Raw genomic sequence first — 23,409 nt, 5'->3', positions numbered from 1 at the left:
AAAAGCAAACTGTGATACATGGATTCAGATGAGCACTGGTGCTATCTTGGTTCTGATCCATCACAGTAATGTTAGTACAAGAAAAATGCATCCACCTCAGCAGAAGTTAACTTTCCTTTATTATTAGTGTTATAAAAACAATCTTTGAAAGCCTTGTTAGCAGTTAGTTATTCCTTTTGTCCAGCTTGTAAATTCTGTCATCTTTGGGCAGAACAGGCTGACCAAAACATATTAAAGATACAATGTTTGGGGAGTTGTTCTATAAGGAGCTGTTCTATAAACAAACCCTTTGATTAACAAAAGCATCTAATGTGGGTGTTCTTGTAAAGCTATATGTGGCTATATTTTACATTTCAGTTTATCCATTTTATTTAATTTGTATTTTGACTATATAGTTATATTTACATAGTTCTCATTATTATCATTACTTTATCAAACTTCTTTGTGCCAGGAAAGTTCAGCCTAAAAAACTACATATTGAGTGATCTGCATTTTCTATTCTAAACTATTCAGCCTTGTAAATTAACATACCCCATTGTTTTATTACCTGCTAACAGAAATCATAAGCCTTGTCTGCATTAAAGGCAAGTCATGCTATCCATCATTTCATTCTTGTTTCCATTACTCTCTGGAACACACAGGTACTTCCATTGGTGTAATTCCTGACAACTATGTTGTGGTCAAAACAGAGCCTTTATTAAAAATTCTGGTGATAAAGGATCTTCCATTATTTGGCTCACTGTTTACCAGAGTTAACTTATTTCTGAGTGCAGATACTCAGTGCTGCTAGTTTGCAAAAGTATGAAGTTATTACTTCTCTGTGGTATGCTTGTGTTTAGTATGGGCTGTTTTAGAAGAGGAAATGGACATGCTAAATTTAGTTTCTACTGAGTTCAGTGAAGATGCTACCAAGACTAATGTTGAGTGTGTGGGGGAGTGAGTACAATCAAAAAATGGCACTCCAAATTGACAGGAAAAGTTACTGGGGGGCTGGAAGAACCAGAGGCTTCTTGTTGAAAGGGAAAGAACTCAACCTGCAGGGAGAAGGAGATTGGAAAGACCAGCGTGATTAGTAGAGAGAAGAGGGCAAACTTCAAGATTGGAGATGAGGGGGGAAATGTTGGAAGATCAAAGAGGGCTATCACAGCAGGTTGGGCAGATCCTTTTTTTCTTTGAAAAAACTGTTAAAGTAGTATGATATTTTTGCAGACAGGGAGAAAGAGGAAAATAGAAGGCAACAGCTGCTGGTGATATATAAGTGTAGAAGACTATGGCAGGTTGTTAGTCTGGGCAGAAAGCCCATGGTGGTGTGTGAGTGGGCATGGACACTGGGCAGGGAGGATGGTAAAATGTCACACAATGGGCAAAGCTGAAGGATCTGCTTGACTAAGCTGAGGCAGTTTAACTGGAGCTATAGATAGTGAAAATGCCTTCTAGCTAGTAGGCTGAAAACTGAGACTTGGTTTCAGGTTTAAAAACAAGCAAAACAGGCTAGTGTGTGTACTGTCTGCATATCAAAACTGATTATTAACTCTGCAGCTGGCAGAGAGGGAAGACATGCAGGTTCCTTCCTGGGCATGGAGACATTGCAGAAGCTGTATCAGCAGCCAGCCTTGGCAGCTCCTTCAGCCAGCTGGCCAGCAGGACTCCTGAACCCTCTTTTCACAGAGTGGGTGCTTTTTTGGAAGCAGATATTTTATTCTGATCTTCTGCAGCACTGAATGAGTGTAGGGCAGAACTCCTGGTACAATTTGGCAGCATCTTGGCAGGACTGAATGACAAGAATGCTGAAGTCTGGACTCTGCTGGGGCTGTTCTGGAAATTATCTACGTGCTGCTGTCTGAAGTTGAAGCTTCTTGGTGCAGCCCAATCTGTATAACTGCATTCCTCTTGATTTCATTCTGTGTGCCACAAAGGCAAAACTGAAAGTGTCCCATCAATGGTTTTGTCCCCAGGATGAAAGTGTCACACAGCTGGGACAGGAGCTTGCCCAGAAGCTGGGACTGAGGGTTCGAAAAGCGTACAAAAGACCTCAGGTATGACTTATTTTGTCTTAGAAACTATCCTTTGCTTGTACAAATATACTTCTGCAGAAGTGGTAGCTGCTCTGCAGTTGCAGAGATGTGTACACAACCCTGCAAACTCTGCAAACAGTGGGTACACACCTGCTCAGAAGCTAATTGACACCAGCTGGATCTGTAACTTGGCTCTACAAGGAAGTGCTGTAGGTGTTTAAATGTGTACCCTGGGATGGAGATAGAGGGCGTTAGGCCACTGCTGCCCATAAAGCTGCTCCCCATAAAGCTGCCTCAGTCAAGGATTTTGTTCTCAGGAGCAGAGAACATGAGCTAGCAGTGGTGGCTGAGGTTTGCATTTGCATCCTCTGCCCTAAGCACAGGGGTGTGCTGAACAAACAGCCTGTTCCATCTGCAGAGGGGCACCTTTATAGCATGAGGTGGAGTGATTGGTGGGCATCTGGTTTGCAGAGAGCTTTTAGGGTAAATCTGGCTGTAACATGTTAATCCTCTCCCCAGCAAACCTCATGTGTGATTTGCCTACCCTAAGAAAACTCCTTGATCTTGTAGCAGCTTTCCACACTCCCAAATGATTCTGTCTCAAACAAAGGGAAGTTTATGTGGAAATACTTTTTGTAGCTGTTCACTGTGTTTGCCTTGCCACCTTTTTTGCTGCTGTCATGTTACTCAGCTGAGATGGGCTTAAACCACCTGTATGTTAGAAATATAAAAATTAAACACTGCAGAATGCTTTTTATTATTTGAAATTCTGTGAATGGTATTTTGTTAACACTTTGTGATCTCTTGTGTTGAGTTCCAGCTTTCAGTCCAGTGTGGTAATGCCTTCCCAAAGTAGTAATTTCTTAACAAAAAACAAACCCATCTGTTTCTCAGGGAAATTTTTTGCCTCCTGGTTGTGGGTCAGATGTTCTGAGGTATACAGAACAATTAAATGCCCTTTCTCAGTGTTGGCAAACATCAATAAATGTGCACTCTTGTGTCATAGTGGGGTAACCTTTTGGGCTGACTTTTACTTTTGGGCAGTGCTTGGAAGGAAACCATATTGTAACCCAGCTTTACCTAGTTTATGAGCATTCTTGGGCTGAATTCTGTTCTAAGACCTCTCTCTTCCTTGCAGCAGGAATTGGAAACATTCTCACTACTCAGTAATGGCACGTCAATCAATTCATCAAACCAGGTAGAGTTTGCATCCTGTGGTTGTTACTGTTTATGGGCTGTGCTGCTAGAATGCTTTAAAGTTTTATTTATGTGCAAATCTATAGCTGTCTTTTAGGTTTGAACTATTTTAATTAGTGTTTTCTGCTTTTAAGGGATACTGCCAAAAAATTAATTTCTTTGAAAATATTTCTACTGACATTATTTTTTTATGTCAGTAATTAGATTGCCAAAGATGGTTATTTTTCTTATTGTGAATGTTGGCTTTCTCTTGCATCTTAAATAAATTTTTGTTTTCAAGTTTTGCATATCTCATGGTAAGTAAAAATCAGAAAGTGCAACTGCTGAAGAAACATATAAAATTAAATCCTGTGATGTACTGAGCAAGGTACATACACAGTTTATGTATTATTGGTATTGTCCTGGGAGATCCAGCTGGGCAGGGCAGTGTACAAATACTAAGGTAAAATATAAGAAATTGCTGGTTTCCTTGTTCCACTACTGGGCAAACAAACGTTGTAACAAGCAAGCTCTTGCTGTTTTTACAGGCTGTTTGGTACTCCACAATGCTCCTTAAAGCAAATAAGCAATGAACTGTAAACGTTGTAATTTTCTACAACCAGATGGGGAACTAAAGAACTAGTTTACCTCTCACTGTTCAATGATTTGGCTTCACATCTTTCTAGCAAGGCCAGTCAGTTTTTTTAATAGTTGTGTCTAGTTTTTAATTTGAAAATATTTTTCTTTTATAAGAATTGAAAATAGTGCAAAACCCATTGTAGTAGAGGCAACATCACAAGACAAATGCTTTACTTGTGCCTTTCTAAGCTTAAGCTAAAGGCACACGTACTTACCTCTATTTATGTTTCTGTAAAATATGGACTCAATTTATTCTTTGCCTTGAGCTCCAAGTCAGCAGTTGTCTTGGCAGAAACATTTTCCTGTTTTGAATTTGCTGTAGAAGCTTGTGGTTGTTAGATTGCAAAATATGTGAACTAAGAAAAGGAACGTTGTGTAAGATCAGGCTAATCAGATCTCCCATACAGTGTGCTGACCACTGGTGTGTCCTGGGAGTTGGGACACAGTGTTGTCATCCACACATGAAATACCCTGTTCTATGTATGGAGTTTCTCACATGGTTGGATATTGTGCAGGTGTGGTTTTCCTTTGCAACAAAAGGGTTTGTCAGCTGCTGAAGGTAAACATGAGTAGGTTCCTTGGATCAATGGCCTCCTAAAGTTCATTGGTTTTACTGTTCCAGCACAGATAGAGGCCATAAAGGAAAAGAAAGGGTCATATACATTTAGGAGTAAAGAGTCCCACATGTGAAGTGTGATGTCTATTTAAAGATTCATTTCTCACAATATTTTTTCTCTCCCTTTTCCTACATCCTCTTTGCAGACTACTTCCAATGGATTGGGCTCAATAGATGACATTGAAACAGGTAAAGATCTGTCTCTCCTCAGATTTCTGTAGCTTCAGTGTGGTATGTGACCAGGCTGGCAGGCTTGAGAGGTTCATCACCTGCATCTGTGTCCCTTCTGCACACTCCCAGCTTTGGAAACTAGGAGAAGGAAAAAGTGGGGTAAAGCAGGAGTGTTTTTCTTGCAGAAACAGCTTTTTATCCCGGCCCAGGGAGAGACACATCTGGGATTTAAAAAGGGTGTGCTGAGGTACAGAGCTCTTTCCAGTTGGGCTTTCTTAAAGCTGCTCTTGGCAAAGCTTCTGAAACTCTTCTCCAAGGCAAAACAGTCTAGATAAAGTGAAGTTAAGGTTGTTTGTGCTCTGAGTGCATATGGTCCTCCAAAACATTGAGATGGAGGAATTGAAAACAAAGGAGTTGAGAGGGATCCAGGGAGAGTAAGAGTTCAGGGTTAAGCACTCAGGAGGAGAAGGAAAATTAACAGAATTGCTTTTCTCATGCTGGGAAACTAGTGACCTTAACTCTGCCCCTGTAGAAAGGCTCACTACCTTGTGTGCTGGAGCACTGAACTTCTGCCTCTGAGCATATCAGTCTTTGTTCCTTTGTAAGGTAGCTCTGTGTGTGGGAAGGTAAGTGTGAGGACTTATACCACAAATAGCAATTGCTCTTTTTACAGAAAGAAACTAATTTCGTAATTAGAGTGCTTTGGAAAACATGTTAGTTCTCTGTTGAATGCAAATTTAGTATCTGCTTGCTACATGAGATCATGAGACCCAGTTCTATGAATTAAGGAGAGTTTTTCACATTATCTTTCACATTAACTGGACTCCTACTACAAACTAACGAGTGACCACATCCAGTAAGCTCTTTGTCTAATCTGGATTTGGTGTAAGAGCAGCATGCCACCTTTGCTGCAGATCAGGCAGACAGAGTCTTTACTGCTAGGAAAACTTTGCAAAAGCACTGGAATTATTATTATCCAATTGCCCTGAGAGTGGTGTGCCACCAGGATGGCTGTGGGTGCTGGGTACCCTGAGAGTTTCAGATTCAAAGCTTATTTTTAGCAAGGGTTTTTGTGGTTATTGTTTTGTTTTGTTGTAATATGCAGACTTTTGAAGCCCTTTCCTCCATGTTTTGCTTGAAGTCATCTGATTAACTCAGCCCAATCCTGCAGAGAGATCATGGCCTCAGATCTGGCTCAGTATGGCCATTGACCAGCTAATGCACCAAGGAATCACTGCTGTTTTGGAGAGCATAGCTAGAAATAGTGCTTTTAAAAGCTCTGTACTTGCCCTCAGGGACAGGCAGGTGTATGCCCAGAGAAGCTACCAGCTGGAGGGGCTTGGTATGAGAAACTTGGTTCATGGGAGTGTGTGGACAAGCCCCTCATTGAATGTATTATAATAATTGGGGGTTAGTGTGATGGCAGGGGCAGGAATCAGCAGGTGTGGGTGTGCCTGTGAGCTACTCATCAAAAAAAGCTGTTTTATTCTTTTAAGATGAAGCAAACATTAGGGGAATGCAGAGGATGCATGAGCATTCTGTAACAAGAGTATGTGAGATGTGGGTATCCCATCTGGTGAATGAGGTCAGCAGATCTGGTGTCCTGAGGAAAGCAGGAATGGGAAAGGAGAGATAGAAAAAAATATTGGACAGAGTAGAGTGGGAGGAAGTGGCTGAAGGAATGACAGGGATTTGAGTGGTAAGGGAGAGGAGAGTGGGCATCTTCCCTCTTTGACTTACAAGAACCTGTTCATGCCTGTTCTTTTCCTTGCCCTTCACATGCACTGAGTTGTGGGGGTCTCATGTTTTTGTCTGCCTTTTGGGTTTGGGGCCTCTTGGCATGTATGGGGGCCTCTTAGGGTGTGGGAGGGCCTCTTTTCTTTGCTTCCTAGTCTGAGTGGAAAATGCAGGGCCTCATTCATTCCTCAGAGAAGGTCTGAACTGCTGGATCCTTTGGCGCCCTGTCATTGTGCACCCTTCTGCTCCCCGCTGCATTTGTCCCCATCCCTTCCGGCGTGTTCTGAACTTCTTGTTGGCCTCTGTAGGGATCTTGACAGTACTCCAGATTTAAACATCTGAAAAATGGGAAGGCACAAGCCATCCCTTTGTACTGCAGGGAATCTGGCCAAGCTTTCCATCCATGAGAAAAACTGGATAGCTGGCTCCCTGGTGGCTGGGGGCTCTGCACCAAAGGGAGATGAGATGAGATGAGATGAGATGAGATGAGATGAGATGAGATGAGAACAGTCATTGCAAAGGGAGGGGGAGCATGGGTTTTGAAGCCAAGCCTGATTGGTGGGGCAGCTGCAAAACTAAGGACATGCACCAGCCTTCCTTTGAGTCGCTGCCTGTGAAAAATGCATTCAGCTGCAGCACTGAAATCCTGTGTTGTATCCCATAAGATGTGTTTGCCTTCAGCAGCATTCTTGAGGATGTGGAGAGGGACCTGTGTTTGTTCCTTGCCACTTCCCCTGCTTCCCTGTCTTTTGTCATGGCTCAGCCTCCAGTGCCTTCCACAGTGACTTTTGATGTGGTCCATCCATGTGGACCATTCACAACAAACACTGGAGGAAAGGTTGCAGGGTGCTGTGCTCCTGGTGGGGTTAGAGGTAAGGGGCATGCCTGTGTTTGTCATCTCTGCTGTTGTTTTGTTCAGGACCTGGGCATTTCCTGGAATTGTTAGTTTGCTGAGCTCTCTAAGAAGGCACCAGCACATTCCTCCAAACAAACAGTTTGCTGCTGTACCACGGCTCACTCACGGTCCCTGACACAGAGGGATGGCCAAGTTCTTGTGGGCTGGTGAACGGAACTGGTGCAGACAGGATGCAGCATTTCTTGCTGGGTCGAGTTTTGTGTCTCTGAAGCTTGTCTAGTTTCTATCCCAATTTTATCAGTCTTTCTAATAAAAGCTATTGTCTCTCTTTCCAAACTTTGCCTTGCTTTTATAGCTTTAGTCTGTTGCAGTTACAGTGCAGCCAATGGGATGTGGATGGAAAAGGTAGCATCTTTGTCATATTTCTTTTCTTTTATTCCAGGACATCTGCACAGGGGCAGAATTAAGGTAGTTTGGGTGCTTGGTTTGAGAGCTGCAAATGTAATGCTGCCATTTTCCAAATTTCTAACATTTGAACTTCTTTTTTAACCTTTAATTGTTTTTTGAGAATAAAATGCTCTTCTGTGAAGAACATGTGCTTGCAACTTTAACTTCACTTAACATAGGTTTATATTGCATGATGGGAACATCATACTACTTCAGTAATGTACTGGAGGGGGAAAGAAACCTTAGGGAAAACCATTGGCTGTTTCCTGCCTTGAACTTGCCTCACACGAGTTCCCAAGGGCATGTTTGCTGATCGGATATTGAGGGGGAAAATGAGTAGTGACCTACCACTTTTGGACATCAGAAGGGACTTCAGGGCAGAGAATTTACTTGAGTAAAGATAGCTGAGTGAGTCTGATGGGGATTTTTGGGACATATTAACACAACCTGGTCTGACCACTCGATCTCAGCAAGGCCTTGTGTTTTCCATCTTCTTCTTTCTATCTTCTTCCATTTAGGATGCCTATTTAGGGTTTTTAGAAAGGGTATATGAGTAAGCAAGCTTTCAGCTGGGATATTAAAGCTCCAAGGAGTAGAGAAGACAGTGATCATTAGTGAGGAACATTAAAGAAAGAACCAGGTGGTGAGTTACAGAGAAATTGTATTCTGTGCCACTGGCCTTTGGTCCTGGCCCCAGTGAATTCGGTAACTGCTCAGCCACAGGTTTTGTGTTGCTCCTGGTTGCTGTACATGCTTGCCAATCCTGACAGTCAGATTGGCACTGACTCTCAGAATATGTTTCAGCTGTTGGTGAACCACTGGAGAGTGGGAACTAAAATGAAGGGGCAGGTACTCTTCAGACTAAAGCCTCTCAGAAAATTGGCATATTTGGTTTTTGTGATTTGATGGAGTTGTACAATATTGGTTTTGCCTTGTTGTGCTCTATTGCCTCCTGCAAGAGGCTCTCCTGGTGACTGGCTCTGTTTCTCTCTCATCACAGACTGCTCTATGGACCTGCAGTGCCTCTCAGCTCCTGTGGCCACCTCCCTCCCTGTGAGCGAGGGGCTGGCCCCTTTGCCCTCTGACTCAGATGCAAAGGGTTTGCCCACCTCGCTTCCTGCTGCCAGCTTGCTCCCATCTCCAGACTGTGTGCCCTTGCCAGGGCCTGAGAACACAGAGGACTTCACAGATGGAGACATCATTGGGGAAGAACTAGACTCCCTCCTGGATTCCCTTGCTGAAGGGTCACCATATCCTCTAGTAAGAGTGGGAACTGCTTCTTTCTTCCAGATAGGTCCTTGGAGGTCTTTGGAGCATGAGGGTGTGCATACTGCCTCTCATTCTCTTTCTGTAATTACTTTGTCCTATCTCTTCCTCTGGCAAAACTCATTCATTCTTTCCTTTATTTTTGCTACTGTCAATATGTCTCCTCCAAGGCTGCTTTGCTGCATGCGGCTTCGGGGAGCTGCCTCTCAAAATATACCCAAGCCCTCCCCTGACATCTCCTTCTACCTAGCCTCTCATGTCTGTGAAGTTGAAGAAAGTCTGAGAGCAGAAATGAGTGTGGTGAAGCAGGAATGATGGATGTATTTTATACAGTGAGCATGCTCTAATCTCCTTATACTTTCTGCAGGTTGCACTCAGCTAAGTTCATTGTACAGGTCTGGGAGCTGCATAGACAATCTATATTCATACTTATGTTGGATTTTAGTTGCCAGTGTTGGTTATGTGAGCCACCTGGGCCTGGAGGCAGTATAGTGATTTTCATGTTGGAAAAGCCCCAATGAGCAGTGCTGTGGGTTTTTGTGACCTTTGCACTGTGTGTACTTGGCTGCCTTGTTTCTCAACCTGAGCTGCTTTAAGTGCCCAGCGCAGGGCATTGCCTTGCAGACTGATGAGCTCAGGTATCCCAACACCTCCTCAGGGATCCTAGTGCACACTGTTTGCAGTACAGAAAAATTGGAAAGTCTGTGGGAAGTCTTCAGGTGGATTGAGCTGCCTGGTATCCTTTTGCTCCAGCTAGTATAGAATGCCCTTCACTGGGAGCCTGTTGCTCTCTGTTGTCATGGTTTGACCCCAGTTAGCAACTAAGTACCAGATAGCTGCTCACTCATTTTCTTCCTGCCCCTTCCCCAGTGAAGAGGATAATTGAAAAATAACTCCACAAACTTGTGGCTTAAAATAAGAACAATTTCATAATTGAAACAAAATAAAATACAGTATTAACAGCAACAATAATAATAGGAGAGAGAGGGAGGAATAAAACCCAAGAGAAACAAGTGATGCAAAGAACAATTGCTCACCAGTTGCTGACCAATGCCCAGCCTTCCTTGAGCAGCAGTCAGTGACCCTGACTGCTTCCCCCAGTTTATATCCTGGGCATGATGTTCTCTGGTATGGAATATCCCCTTGGCTTGTTCAGATCAGCTGTCCTGGCTTTGCTCTCCTCCATTTGCTTGTATACCTGCTCGCTGGCAGAACATGGGAAATGAAAAGTCCTTGATTTAGAGTAAGCACGACTTAGGAATAACCAAAATATCAGTGTGTTATCAACATTATTTTCATTCTAAATCCAAAACACAGCGCTGTACCAGTTACTAAGAAGAAAATTAACTCTGTGCTGGCCAAAACCAGGACATCTCTTTTCAGTCTTTGCTCCTCAATACTAATTCACTATTTATCCTCCTTCTTGCTCCCCTGAAGTCTCTGGTCCAGGGCACCATTCCTACCAACCTGCCAACAGAGATGCCCCAGCTGATCCCTGTGTTCCCGGGGGGAACGCCGCTGCTGCCTCCAGTCGTGACAGCCAGCATCCCTGTCTCCACCCCTCTGCCACCTGCCTCCTTTGGCCTGGTCATGGATCCCACCAAGCAGCTCTCCTCCTCCTCTGTCCTGGATGCCTTCGAGGCCCCACCAGGAGGAAGTGGTGGCTCCACTTTAGATTCCCTGGATTCCCTGGATCTGCTTCCATACACAGATACACGGCTTGATGCCCTGGACTCCTTTGGGACAAGCAGGGGGTCGCTGGATACCTTGGATTCCTTTGCCATTGGTAGGTGCGGGGTGATGTGGTTTGTGTTGCCTTAGCTGTGAATGCATGCCAAAAATATTTCCTTCAATGCTGAGGGCATCTGTCCGGTAGCTTTCTCTGCTGGTGTGGCAGAACAGGAATATAAACATAGAAGAGAGCAGGGAATTGTCTTGGACAGAGTAACTGATTATGTTCAGCTCAAAATTGATAAGAAAATCTGTAGGTATGTAATCCCAGATAATCAGTACCTGCATGGAGTGAAATCTAAAGAGGAGAAAGGAACATAAAGGTGTATAATGATGAGTGATGAGATTTAAACTTGGGTTGGTGTCCAGAACACCTCCCTTGGCACAATTTGCTGGACTATAGCATGATTCCTCCACCTTCTTCCTCAATGACTCTTTGACATTTTGCACAAAGTGAGCAGAATGATAATGACTGTTTTGGATGATACAGAAACTTGTTGAGCTGGGCAGAATGGTAGGGGCCAAGATAGGTCTTTCCTATCTCTGGATTCAGGGCTATGAGTGTCATCTGGAATGGGCACTGAACTCTGATGTCACAAGGAAAAAAGCTGTGGAGGATGGTGGGCAAAGACTAAGTCCCCTCCTGTTCAGGAGGGAAGTGGTCTTCTCGGTTCACTTTTTCCCAGTATTGCAGTGTATTGGCAGCAAAAGTGTTTTGAGAACAGCAGAGATTGGCCACTTGAACACTCACATTCACCTCAGCTTTGGGTGATGGAATGCCAGTTCTCAGCAGCATAGAGTTTGGTTAAGTAAAATTTCTGGGACAAGAAGGCCTTTCCTGGAGTTTTTCTGAGTCTAGACAGATACTTTGGGAAGAAAGTATTAAAACATTATGAAATAAATGAAGCAAATTAATTTAATAAGCTGTTGTTTGTTCTTTGCCTCTGAGAGTGAAATGATTGGTTTTATTTTGTGGGGCTCTTTTCCCTTTTTTTTTGGCCCAGAAGAAACTAGCTCTCAGGAACTGCGACACCCACCTGGCAGCCAAAAACCAGCCCCAGTGGTGAGTGAACTACTGCCCCGTGCTGAGATCCCAGGGTGCTCTGGAGCCAAGGTAGTAGTAGTGGTGGTAGAGGTTACTTGGGTGATGTAGGTAATTTGGGCCCCTCTTCTTACCCTGCCCTGGTGAGTGTTGCCTCCCATGTTGTGGCAAGGCAGGTAAAGATTGTTTTTATCCATAACTCCATATTGCCAAGGTAAACATGGTGTGATCAAGGTTGTAAGTTCAGCAGGGGATCATGGAGGCCAGGGTCCTACTGTATCTGGCAGCCACACTGTGCTCAAGGATGGGGCAGAGTAAGCCAACTTTGACTTCAGATTACTGAAGTTCTTTGCTGCTCTCTGCCCCTATCAGGAGGCTTCTCCAGATGTTCTGCCTCGTCCTGTGTCTCCAGTCGTGGAAAAAACGGGGAGGATTAGTAAGCTTGGAACAAAAGTTATTCTTGAGTTCCTGTCATCTGCTGGCCCTGTTAACATCAATGTGAATATCTCTGAAGATTGACTGATAAGCAGTTTGGGTTTTTTCTTAGGTTGGGATAAGACTGATTTAAAAGATTTCATTGCAGAGTAGATTGTGATAGAAGGAATGGGAAGGAGCAAGAAGGGCATTTTGTTCTGTGGCTCATGATAGAAAACTAAGATCCCTTACCAGTAGGAAAGAGGCCTGTCTTTGAAGTGAACACACCACAGTGTTCATTCTCCTTGAAAAAGTTCGTCTCTTCTAGAAATGTCATTTCAGATGTGAAAATTTTTATGAGAGAGGAAATGAAAAAGGTTTTGAGACTGGAGTGGTGCTGGGGGTTGGAGAGGTTTCTTGCTCATGTGGTTGCAGAGCTGAACAGAGAGGTGTGTGTATTTTCTCTCAGGGCAGCCTTGGTGGAGGGAGTCACCCAGCTGTGCCCAAGGCCACCGAGCACCTGCTGTCCCAGCCAGAATCAGTAATGCCCAACACGGCTCTGCTGGTGAAGAACCCTCTGGCATCTACTCACGTTTTCAAACAAGCCTGTCATATCTGCTACCCCAAAACAGGTGATGCATTTGCTCTGCCACCAGAGCACTGGCACAGACTAGGAATTGGCTCTCCCCAGGCTGATGGGGTTATTCTCTCTGGCAGGGCCCAAGGCTGGCGATTACACCTATCGGGAAGGCTTGGAGCACAAGTGCAAGCGGGACATCCTGCTGGGCAGGCTGAAGAACTCAGAAGACAAGACCTGGAAGAGGATCCGTCCTCGCCCAACCAAAACCAACTTTGTAGGATCCTATTATCTGTGCAAAGGTGATCTGCGGCGTTTGGTCACTGGGAAGGGGCTGTGCCAGGGGAGACTGGGAGGGAAATTCTGTTTGATATTGCCTGCTGGCTCTAGGGTTGCCTGTCCTATCAGTAGCCTATGAACTGGATGTCTCAGTACAGTGAAGGGCAATGAACTGCCTTATTGTGGAGAGCAGGCAGCTTATTAAGTAGTGGAGCAGAAGAGTTCTAAAGGCTCAGTAAGCTGATGTGCACAGTCGAGCGCTCAGAGCTGCTCTGCTGACATGGCCTTTACTGAGAACCTGCCTCCTATACATGTGCTCACATTAGTCCCACTCAACCCAGCTGCCCCATGGAAAAAACTTAATCTGTATTGGCTTTAAAAGGAGTTAGTTAAATCATGATCTGTCTCTGGCCAGGCACTGAATTAAAGTTGGCCTTTTGTTTTTCCCTCATAGCAACATTACTGGAGATTGTCACCATTCAGTAGTTTGCATTAACTCCTGAATGTCTAGATATAGGTGAACTTGGGAGGAGATGTCTTTTCCTTTTTCTTTTAGCTCTCTGTTTTCTTGCTTTCAGTTCCATGTGAGGCGTGGGCAGTGGGAGAAGACAAGAGAGAGTTTAGTTTCTGACTGGGCCGCCCTGCCTGTGTGGTGGTGTGTGCTGTTGTTGCTTTGTAGATATGCTTAACAAGCAGGACTGTAAGTACGGGGATAACTGCACCTTCGCGTACCACCAGGAAGAAATCGACGTGTGGACGGAGGAGAGGAAGGGGACCCTCAACCGTGACCTCCTCTTTGACCCGCTAGGTGGGATCAAGCAGAGCAGCCTCACAATTGCCAAGCTCCTCAAGGAACATCAGGGCATCTTCACCTTCCTCTGTGAGGTACAGATTTGGTAGGGGGGGACAGGCATCCTTCAGAATCTCTTCAGAATGTGTCTGAACCACTGATATGATGATAGTTGCCATCACGAAAATAGGGTGGGATGACTCTCACAGCTGGAGTGCTTGCAGTGGATGTCTGTAAACTCTTCAGGAGGGACAGGTGAGGAAGGAGAGGCAGTGGGGGAGCCCTGTGTGTTAGGGAGTGTTTTGACTGTCTGGAGTTTAATGATGGTGATGATAGGGATGAGTGGTTATGGTAGGAATAGGGGAAGGCCAATAAGGTGGGAGTCTGTTACAGACCACCCCACCAGGGTGAAGAGGCAGACAAAATATTCTATAGGCAGATGGGATAAGGCTCATTGTTGTTGGCCCTTTTTCTTGTGGGGGACTTCAGTTTACCAGATGTCTGCTCTAAGTACAACACAGCAGAGGAGACAGTCCAGGAGGTTCCTGGAGTTTGTGGAAAATAACTCCTGACACAGCTGGTGAGGGAGACAGCCAGGGAAGGCATCCACTGGATCTGGTGTCTGTGAAGAGAGAAGGACTGGTGGGTGATGCAATCGTTGGAAGCCATCCTGAGTTTTCAGTTCTTGGAGAAATAAGGAGAAGGGTCAACAGAACTGCCACCTTTCCACTTCACCTTCTGAATGGCAGACTTTAGCCTTTTCAGGAGTCTGACAGAGTACCTTGGGAGGCAGTCGTAAAAGGAAAAGGAGTCCAGGAGTTTTGCAAGTCCAGGACATTCTGCAAGAAGGAGATCTTAGAGGTGTAGGAGCAGGCACCTGTAACTCTGTGTGTCTGAGTCAGTGCCCTGCTCCCAGAAGGACAGTGAGCATTGTATGCAGGAGAAAGTAGCTTTTCTCCTTAGCCCTGCAGCTGAACCAGGTGCTCAAAGCCTCATGGGATCACCCATCTCTTCCTCCATCTTGACATGTTGCTTTGAATTGTAATTTAGCCCCAGTTACTTTAGAAATTGGAATTCCATAATGCAACAAATCCCCACTTGATGTCTGTGCAGAGCTACTGAGTTGGTCAGTTGAGAATTGCCTCATATCATCTTAATTGTCTGCAGCACAGAGGTCCTCATGTTGGCAGTGCATGTAAAGGATGTATTCTTTGCTGTGAAGTGGCTGTTCTTTTATTTCTCCCTTGTTCTTGTTCTGTTGGCTAACAGGGAAAGAATATGCAGCTCTGACCAAAATTTTTCCAACCACAATGGGAAATACTGTTGAGAATAAGCCAAAAAATGTTGTTCAGAAGCTTTTCCAGAGATTGACTTGCTTTATTTTAAAGCCCTACCCCAAAGTTTTCACCACATTTCTTTCTAACTTTGAACATTAGAATAAGCTGGCTCCGGTTCTTCTTCCTCCTCTAAGCGAAGCCGCTCTGGTTCACTGCTCTCTAAGATTTTCCCAGTATGCTAATTCTTCTCTTCTCAGATTTGCTTTGACAGCAAACCCCGGATTATCAGCAAAGGGACCAAGGACACACCATCTGTCTGCTCCAACCTTTCTGCAAAACACATTTTCCATGACAACAAGTGAGTGAGCAATTTTTTCTCCTGATGGGAGCTATCTCTTACAAGTCCAGCCAGTTTAACTCCAGGGTTCTTGTCTCTTTCTTCCTTTCCTCCCTATGGGTTCTAATCATAGGACAGCTCAAATCATGATAAATAGCACCATGGGCTTCACCCTGCATATTTGCTCCTGGTGCTGAGGGATTTCAGGCATCAGCAAAGCCCTTTGGAGTCAGTCTGTTAAGTTTTCCATTGACTTAATTTGCCTTTCAGTTTGGCCTTTGCAAAAAGGTCAAAACAAAGATCCTCTAGCTGAGAATCCTGCCTCTGAATATCTGGTAATGAATATTTAGGAAAACAAGTATAACAAACACTTCAAGTACACTGTCTTACAGTTCCTTCTGGTTCCTGGCAATCTGAGACGTGGGTAGATGCTGAACCAGAGGAGCTGATCTCTTTGCTGTGTATTTTGAAACGTGTCTGATCTCTGAATTTAGGCAGAGCATCACCCATGTGCTGAGGGTGAAAATAACTACCCAGTCTTGATAAAGTGGGAGGGCAGGGGCTTGCTTTTCCCAGAGGGAATCTACCCTTCCCAGAATCGATTTGCTTGTGTCCTTTGCCTGCCCAGTCAAACATTTGGATGTCATATATAAGGAGGAGATGGGGAAGGTTTGATCATCTGGAGCTTTGTATTTCTCTGCAGGTGTCTGGTCCACATTGTGCGTTCCACCTCCCTGAAATATTCCAAGATCCGTCAGTTCCAGGAGCACTTCCAGTTTGACGTGTGCCGACATGAGGTGCGCTATGGCTGCCTGCGTGAGGACAGCTGCCACTTTGCTCACAGCTTCATTGAGCTCAAGGTCTGGCTGCTGCAGCAATATTCAGGTGAGTGTGACTTGGCTGATTGTGTTGTGTATACCTGAGTTTCTTCCAGTGTGTACCCAGGGCCAGTGAGAGGGGAAGAAGGTGATTTGGGAGTACTGAGAAGGTGTCACTCGCTCGTGCATATTACTTACTCTGCCTCCTCAGGCACACAAAAAAGAGACCAAGGTGTTCTGGGAGGTGATTTGGCCCTTGTCCATTTACCGGAGCAGGACTAATATAATTTGCAGGCCAGAAAGCCTTTCCCTTAGGATCAGCTGAATAAATTAATATGATAATTAGGTAGAACTGAATCCTAAAAAGTGTTTGGTGCTTAAATCTTGTGCAAATAGCAGTTGGACCCCTGAGTGAACATGTCTTGCAGTGAGAATGGCAGCATGCACAGGTGACAAAGCAGTTGGTTATATAAAGAAGGCTGTGGATCTCCAGTTTCTCAAAACAAATTCACCAGCAGCAGGAAATGGCAAGATACTTGGTATTTGCCAAAAAGCCTTTGGTGACGTGCCTCAGGAGAGGGTTTTACAGAGATTATACTCAGGGAAATCATACAGTGACACTGCCACATCTGGCACTTTCAGTCCTGTCTCTGTCTCTCTGTCTCTGTCTGATACAGTGGAGGTTTTCTCTGGCTGCTGTCCTCTGCACAGCTGTTGGCTGTGTAGATATTTGTTCACCCACAGCGCTATCTACATGCTTTTTCACCACAGGATCTCATTTAGTGCAACACCCAGCCTGGTAATGGGAGTACTTCAGAGAGGAAACACATTATGGATGTTTCTCACCATTCTTTGATCTCATAATCGATGTTCAGTGCAGCCCTTGGCCTTGGCTTCAGCTCATGAGGGACAGTGATGAACAAGTATCACACTGTGGCAAATTCCGTCTTTAATCTTTCCATTTGCCCTCATTTACTTGTTGCCTCAGGAGATTAGAAAATTACAGCTCTGGAGTTTCTAAGATAGCACATTGCCTGTGAGTTATGGGCCACCACTGTTGCCCTACATGCTTGTGGTACTGCTCATTGTACTCTGGGTACTCTAATAATCAAGGATCTTTCTTTTTTCTTCATCCCATGGTTGGTTAATTTTTGTTGTTTTGGTCTTTTTTGTTATTTGAAAAGTTTCTTTGCTCCCATCTTCATTCCCTCTCTGTTCCTTCTCTTCATCCTGCAGAAGAAGCAAACTGATTTTTTCTTCTTGCCTTTTTTACTTGAAGAAATTATTTCAAAGGGAAAGCTGAGGAGATGAAACAGGTCATGAGTTAAGCTGCAGAGTTGATCATTAAGCCTTGTGCTTACTTCCACCTTTTCCAGCAATAGGAGGGACATTATCTTGTGGGGTTTTTTTTCTGCAGGGCTGTATATATAAACCTTTCATTGTGAGTTTTCCTCTCCCAAGTGTAACATTCATTATGGAAACCAAGATTAAAGGTAGTTCTTGCCATTCTCTGGGAATGCTTAGCTCTGGAGCAGGAAGTTTCATTTGGGCACTATTTGCTCAGCAAGAATAGGAAGCAGGCAGCTTACATTTGAAGTACTTCACAGCTATTTGTGCATTTACAGAGCTTTTGGCTTTGTTCATGGGGATAAAGGATTGTATTAGTGGAGTAAAGGTTCCCAAGATCTGAAAATTGGACAGGCAGAACTGTTTTCTTGTTCACTGTGACTTTTCACAGACAGCTCTTGCTATCTTCTTCCACCACTGGTAATAACAGACTCTTTGTCTTCACTAATGATGTTGCAAAAGATGCTGAAATGTTAAAAGTAATCAACACATGGGCCTTTTAGTTCCCAGCATATTTCTTTGTGACGATTCATGCTTTGAAAAGTTGGTAGATTGGAAACCATCCTTTCACATTTGGGAGCATTTTTCTTTCCCAGCTACCACATTTCTTGACTGTATTGTTGAGATAGTTCTTGTGACTGCCTTCTTCCAGTTCCAGAATTTTGAACTAAGTTTGAAATTCAGTTTTCTGACAAGACCTGTGTATGTTTCTCCCTTTGGTTCTGCACCTAATGGATCATAGGTGTGCAGAATGGAGAAGGTGAGAGCTGCTTCAGCCCTTTTCCTGCCAGGTCCAGTGTTAACTTGCTAAAAAGTGTTAACTTTTTGTTGTGATTTTCCCAGCTTTAAAGTTTTTGTCCCCAAAATACAAATCATCATTGTGCCAACCCTGGAATGCTTGGACATGGAAGAGGGAGTTGCAATTTTTCTAACTCTACACCATTTCTTCTGAGATTAATGGTTAAAGACATAGAATATTCACCAACAGCTCTGATCTGTAAGCAGCAGTACTAGTTATGCAGTAGCTGCCATTTTGAATACCTGAGCAAATATTCTTGAAGAATGGTGAAGTTTTCTGAGTGCTTTTCATCCTGTTCAAGCCCTATGCAAATGGCAGTAGTGTTGCCTGATGGGGACATGAAGAACCGAAATCACAGACAGGAAACTGAGGTCAGGAATGCTGTGACTTACCCAAGATACCCACAGCCTAAGATGAGATGAAAACTTTGTTTGATGGCCCTTAAGTTCTGGAACTTGCTGTCTCCCAGATCCATGATTGTGTTTATGTAATACTCATGGGGAACACCTTACTTCAGTAACAGAAGCTGTAGGCATCAGCAGAGCAATCAAATTTGCAATGTCCGTGTCCTGGAGATGTTGCATCCAGGCAATCCTCAGCACCCCTCTTGCTGCAATCAGCTACCTGTGCAAGATATTTGCTTCAGTTTGTTTTGGCAGTTGTCTTAAGTCTTTAGAGCACTTAATAACTTGAATGCCCATCTAGCTGGCTGGTGCTAACAGAAGCTGTTCCCTTGCCACTTGAGCTGGTCAGGAGCTAATTCCTTAGATAAGGTCTGACCAATCCTTTTTCTTGTTGTCTGATGTTATATTTCTGATATATGAGACCTTGCAGATCTTTCCTCATTGGTTATTTACTAGCAGCTGTTCCTTGGTTTTGCACTGCTAGTCTTTCTTTGCTGCCTTGGTTGTGCTTGGTGTCTTTATGTGTTGAATTTCAACTTTCCTCTTTGCCTGTTGATTGATGGGGAGCCCTCTCAACTTGAAGGTGTAACAGGCTAATTAATCCCAGCAGGTAATAGGTGAGACTTGTAGGGTCTTGGAGATGCTAGATGTCTCTGTGGATATCTGTGATCTTCCAAGCTAGAAGCAAAAATTCCATATACAGTAGATCAGTAGTAACAAAGCATTGCCTTTAGGACCTTGGTAGAGTCTGTTAATATGGGGTTGGGGGACAGCATTGGTCAAGCTCTTAGCCTTTGAGAAGAATTATTTTCTTGGAAGCAATGTCTGGGTCCTTTGCAGACTGCCTGAGCAGAAAGCCAGGTCTGAACAAGCCCAGGAAAACTGAACTCTTCTCCTTTTGTTTGGCTTGTGTAGAGAAGATCTCCCTTAGCAAGGGATTAGACATGTTCTGTGGTGGGTTCTGTCACAACTCAGTCCTGACATTACCAGGGGATGGGAGCTGTCAGCTACTCAGGGGTTACTAAGAACAAACTAAAAAGACCTGCAACCCCTCCCTCTCTTCTCTTGGCTGAGGAGTAGCTCTGTTCTGTCTCCTTTTTGTTCCCAGGAATGACCCACGAAGATATCGTTCAGGAGTCTAAGAAGTACTGGCAGCAGATGGAAGCACATGCCAGCAAACCAGCCAATAACGTGGTAAGTAAGGTCCATATCAGGCTTGGAGCTAGATTTTGCTCCCAATGGTTCCAGCCCTTTCTCTCTTCTCCTCCCACTATTGTGCCTGACAGGTCCCAGGCAGACCAGGCTGGCCACTGAGGTGGAGGAGAGCTGAGAGCTTTCCAGTTGCAGTGCTGTTGTTGAGCTTTGTGGGGAGCAAATGTGTCCTGCTGCCCTTTAGTGGCCAAGGGGCGTTGGAGCAGTTTGAAGGACTTCTACGGAATGACTCATGACCTCTAGGACTGATCTGAATGCAGGAGTGGGTGGAACTGGCAGCCCAGGTGCTGTTGAGGCTGACAGAGACCTTGGTGGTGTTTTACCAGGAGGAGTCTGGGAGCTTTGCCTTTTTTTGCCACCAGTCTCTCAAAGTGGAGGGCTGCACCCTCCAACACTGCCAAGGGCGTACCAGGGTAGTGTGAGAGGGGTTACAAGCAAAGGGCTCTTCTTTGTTTACTTCCCTCTGTCTTGTTGGCTATGGGCAATGCTGTCTTATCCTTTTTACTTTACCCCAGGTACTGTAGGAGCAGAACTCACCCAGTGAGGACAATTCTCAGCCCAGTCCTGAGGTTGAACTAAAGCAGTTTTTGCCATTAGTACAGGAGAATGGTGGGGAAAGTGGTGTAAATACTTTTTGTTACCACTTGATAGCTTTTTTTAACCTTGGTGAACCTGAACTTGACATCTCTTGGCCTGTACCTTACTGAGTGTTTCACCTCTGTGTGGGATCTGTCACCCAGGAGTTCCTCTGCAGAGACCAGTGCTGAGTGCAGTCTGTGAGCACCCTGTGCAGGAGATGTTTTAGAGGAGAGGAATCTGAATCACTCATGTGATGTTTAGCTGCTGTTCTTTGTCTTGGTTGTATGGCAACAGAAGTGTTCTGAAGGCTGTAGGACACTGATGCTGGGAAAGCATGTGTGGGAAGGTCTGATGGGCATAGCTTAACCTAACAGAAAAGATCCAGGTGACTGCACTTGCAGTGGGCTCTGTGTCCATCTATGTATCTATGCACTGGTTATGCTTCATGAGATGGATTCATCTTTGAGGAGATGCTCAGTAATAAACCTGTGCAGCTGTTGTGGTCTGAAATGGTTGGAGGAGAGGAATGGGAAGCAGCAGTCCAGAATGACCAAGGTCTCTAGTTCCCAAAACTGTCTGATTTGCTTAAGGAATATGTTCTAACCTCTCAGGAAGCTGAGTAGGACAGTTTTACACATCCTATATTATATGAGAAGTGGATGATCTGAATGGTCCCTGCAACTAGAGCTGGCTGTGACCTCTCTGCCTGGTGTGGGGGCAGAGGCAGTGGCCTGCATCTCCACATGGGAGGAAACTAAATGTGAATTTGCAGAATTTTGTGACAGCAGTTGGATTTATATCAGCAATCACTGCTCTGTATGTGCCTTGCCTCAAGAGCACAATCCAGAGATTGGTGTTGTCCTGCCTGCTGTGAATTTACCTGCATTTTCAAGAAAGCTCTGTCTTGCCATTCTCTGTGTGTAATAAGGGGATTTTTAAAAAAAGATAAAAGGACAGCTGTTCTCCTGTAAGCCTTGCAGCTTCAAATTCACCTTTGTCTGGAGGTGCTGCTGCTGGAAGAATAAGCTGTACAGTGGGCATGGTCAGAGCATGTCCCAGAGCAGGACTGCACCCACCACCCTTCCAGGGTGCAAAGGCAAAGCAGCAGCCGTGTTGGTACAGTGAGAAAGTGCTTGCCAGCAGCCCCACCAGCTGTCTGTAAGGACTGGCAGCCTGGCACTGGCACTGTGCAGGGAGACAGTAAGTCAGTCAGATGTATGTGTTTGCAGTAGCACACCATGGCTTTGGCAGCAGCACGTCCTCAGCCAGAGGGCTGTGCTTTGGGATGAAACTCTGGCTTGCTGCCGAAGACCCTGCAGGCAGGACTAGCTATGTGTTGAGAGATGTTTACTTTTGCCATTGTTTTCTCCTGTGCAAGCAGGCTAATGTGACTCAGAGTTTTCTCAGTGTCCTTCCAACTTTCAAAGTTGGCTGCCTGGCAAAGACAACTTCCCAGGAGCGCTGTAAAAACAGACCCCTCCTTCCCACCATCCTGTGTGATCCACTCTCACTCCAGTGCCCTCTGGTCAGCGGAAGCAAAGTTGCTCTGGGGGATTTTGCTGCAGTTTTGTCACAGCTGCCAGCTGGACTCAGCTCCTGGGGCTGTCCAGTTGTGGAGAAAAGAGGCAGGCAGCATGCAGGGGCCCCAGTAGCTGTGACAGTGAAGGTCAGGAGGCTTAGCAAGAAATGAAAAATGAAGATACAGTGCTTGCCAAGCACCTGCTGGGAATCTTGCACTTGGCCTCACAAATTTGGTCTCACAGCAGCTGCTGTAGGAGTAAACCCAGTGGCCACAGATGGGAAAAGCCAGTCAGCAGGAGGGGCTGCTGTATGGAGCTGACCTCCCATCACATCCCTGCAATCTGAAGGGTTGTAGCCCTCATTTTTTCTGATTTTCAAGAGCTGTTTTGTTTTTATTTCCCTTGCCAGCACCAGAACCCCCATGAAACCTGACCCCAGAATTATCAATTTAAGCATGGAGGGGAAAAAAAATCTCAGTTAAGGAATACTTGCACCTAAGTACTGCTCACTCAGTTAGGTGGCTGAGTAACCTAAATCTTCCTGTAGTCCTCTGAGGCATGTGGCTTCTCCAGAGAACATTTCAGTATCGCTGAGAGGAGTTCCTGAAGCTGGGAAACATGAGTGGTCTGTTGCTTTCTGCAGAGCCTGAAGTGGAGAGCTGTCGTGCCAGAGACTTGTATTTATTTGGTTGCCATGGTGTCAGCACTATAGTGTCTGGCTTCATAGCAAGGGGTGGTGCCATAGCCCACGGCACTTTTGCCTGGCTTCCTCTGCTAGAGCCTCATGTGATATAATTTCCACGCTGTTGGTTATCAGCAGCTTGCCAGGTATGTGTCTTGCCTTTACAAATACAGTCATGTAGCATTAACAGCAGCTGCTTTGATTTTTTGCTTGGCTCCTAATCCCCTGGGAGCATACATGCCCACTGGATTGACCAGCAGTTTGCATGACTCAGATGAAGAAATGCATGGGGCTTCTTTTGGTTAAGAATCTGTGGAAAAAGCAGCCTAGATTGCCAGAACTACCTGAGAGATATTTTCTTTCCCTATGATTTCTTATCCCTTGTGGAGACACCCAGTGTTTAGTTTTGCTGGGTCAGTAGGTTTGAGCAAAGCATCCTGGCAGTGCTGAGACATATGTCACCAGGAGGATAGCATGGGATTGATAAAAGAGAATATGCCAGCAGTGCTGTTTTGTTGCCATAGGCCTATAGGTTTGATGGGTCAGTAGTAAGCTATAGTGGAATTTCCTTTGGAGACCAAATGGAGATAAAAGCTTCTGTTCAAAGGCCACATATCTGAGAGAGAGGCACCTTACTCCCTTCCCTGGCAGTCCAGATCTCAACTCCACTCATCCCAC

General features: G+C 44.9%; 1 protein-coding gene across 6 annotated transcripts in view; it reads left to right on the top strand.

The window, feature by feature from the left end:
• Positions 1 to 23,409, top strand: part of ZC3H7B (zinc finger CCCH-type containing 7B) — a 45,513-nt gene that overhangs the window by 10,662 nt on the left and 11,442 nt on the right. For 3 of the 6 annotated variants that reach the window (XR_013773962.1, XR_013773963.1, XM_079303652.1), the window contains 12 exons: positions 1,956 to 2,036; positions 3,154 to 3,213; positions 4,593 to 4,635; positions 8,658 to 8,917; positions 10,361 to 10,709; positions 11,659 to 11,717; positions 12,580 to 12,742; positions 12,828 to 12,989; positions 13,646 to 13,851; positions 15,291 to 15,391; positions 16,074 to 16,255; positions 19,847 to 19,932. Coding sequence is in view for 4 of the 6 variants with exons in the window: in XM_079303652.1 (XP_079159778.1) it covers positions 1,956 to 2,036; positions 3,154 to 3,213; positions 4,593 to 4,635; positions 8,658 to 8,917; positions 10,361 to 10,709; positions 11,659 to 11,717; positions 12,580 to 12,742; positions 12,828 to 12,989; positions 13,646 to 13,851; positions 15,291 to 15,391; positions 16,074 to 16,255; positions 19,847 to 19,932 (1,752 nt within the window). In the remaining 2 variants the exon portion in view is untranslated. The remainder of the gene's footprint in view (positions 1 to 1,955; positions 2,037 to 3,153; positions 3,214 to 4,592; positions 4,636 to 8,657; positions 8,918 to 10,360; positions 10,710 to 11,658; positions 11,718 to 12,579; positions 12,743 to 12,827; positions 12,990 to 13,645; positions 13,852 to 15,290; positions 15,392 to 16,073; positions 16,256 to 19,846; positions 19,933 to 23,409) is intronic. The other 3 variants (XM_079303654.1, XM_079303653.1, XM_079303651.1) reach the window with 3 other exon arrangements.

The sequence above is a fragment of the Erithacus rubecula genome, assembly GCF_903797595.1.
Source record: "Erithacus rubecula genome assembly, chromosome: 4".
Classification (NCBI taxonomy): Eukaryota; Metazoa; Chordata; class Aves; order Passeriformes; family Muscicapidae; genus Erithacus; species Erithacus rubecula.
The sequence above is the reverse complement of the archived record's forward strand: the minus strand, read 5'-3'. Positions and strand labels throughout refer to the sequence as shown.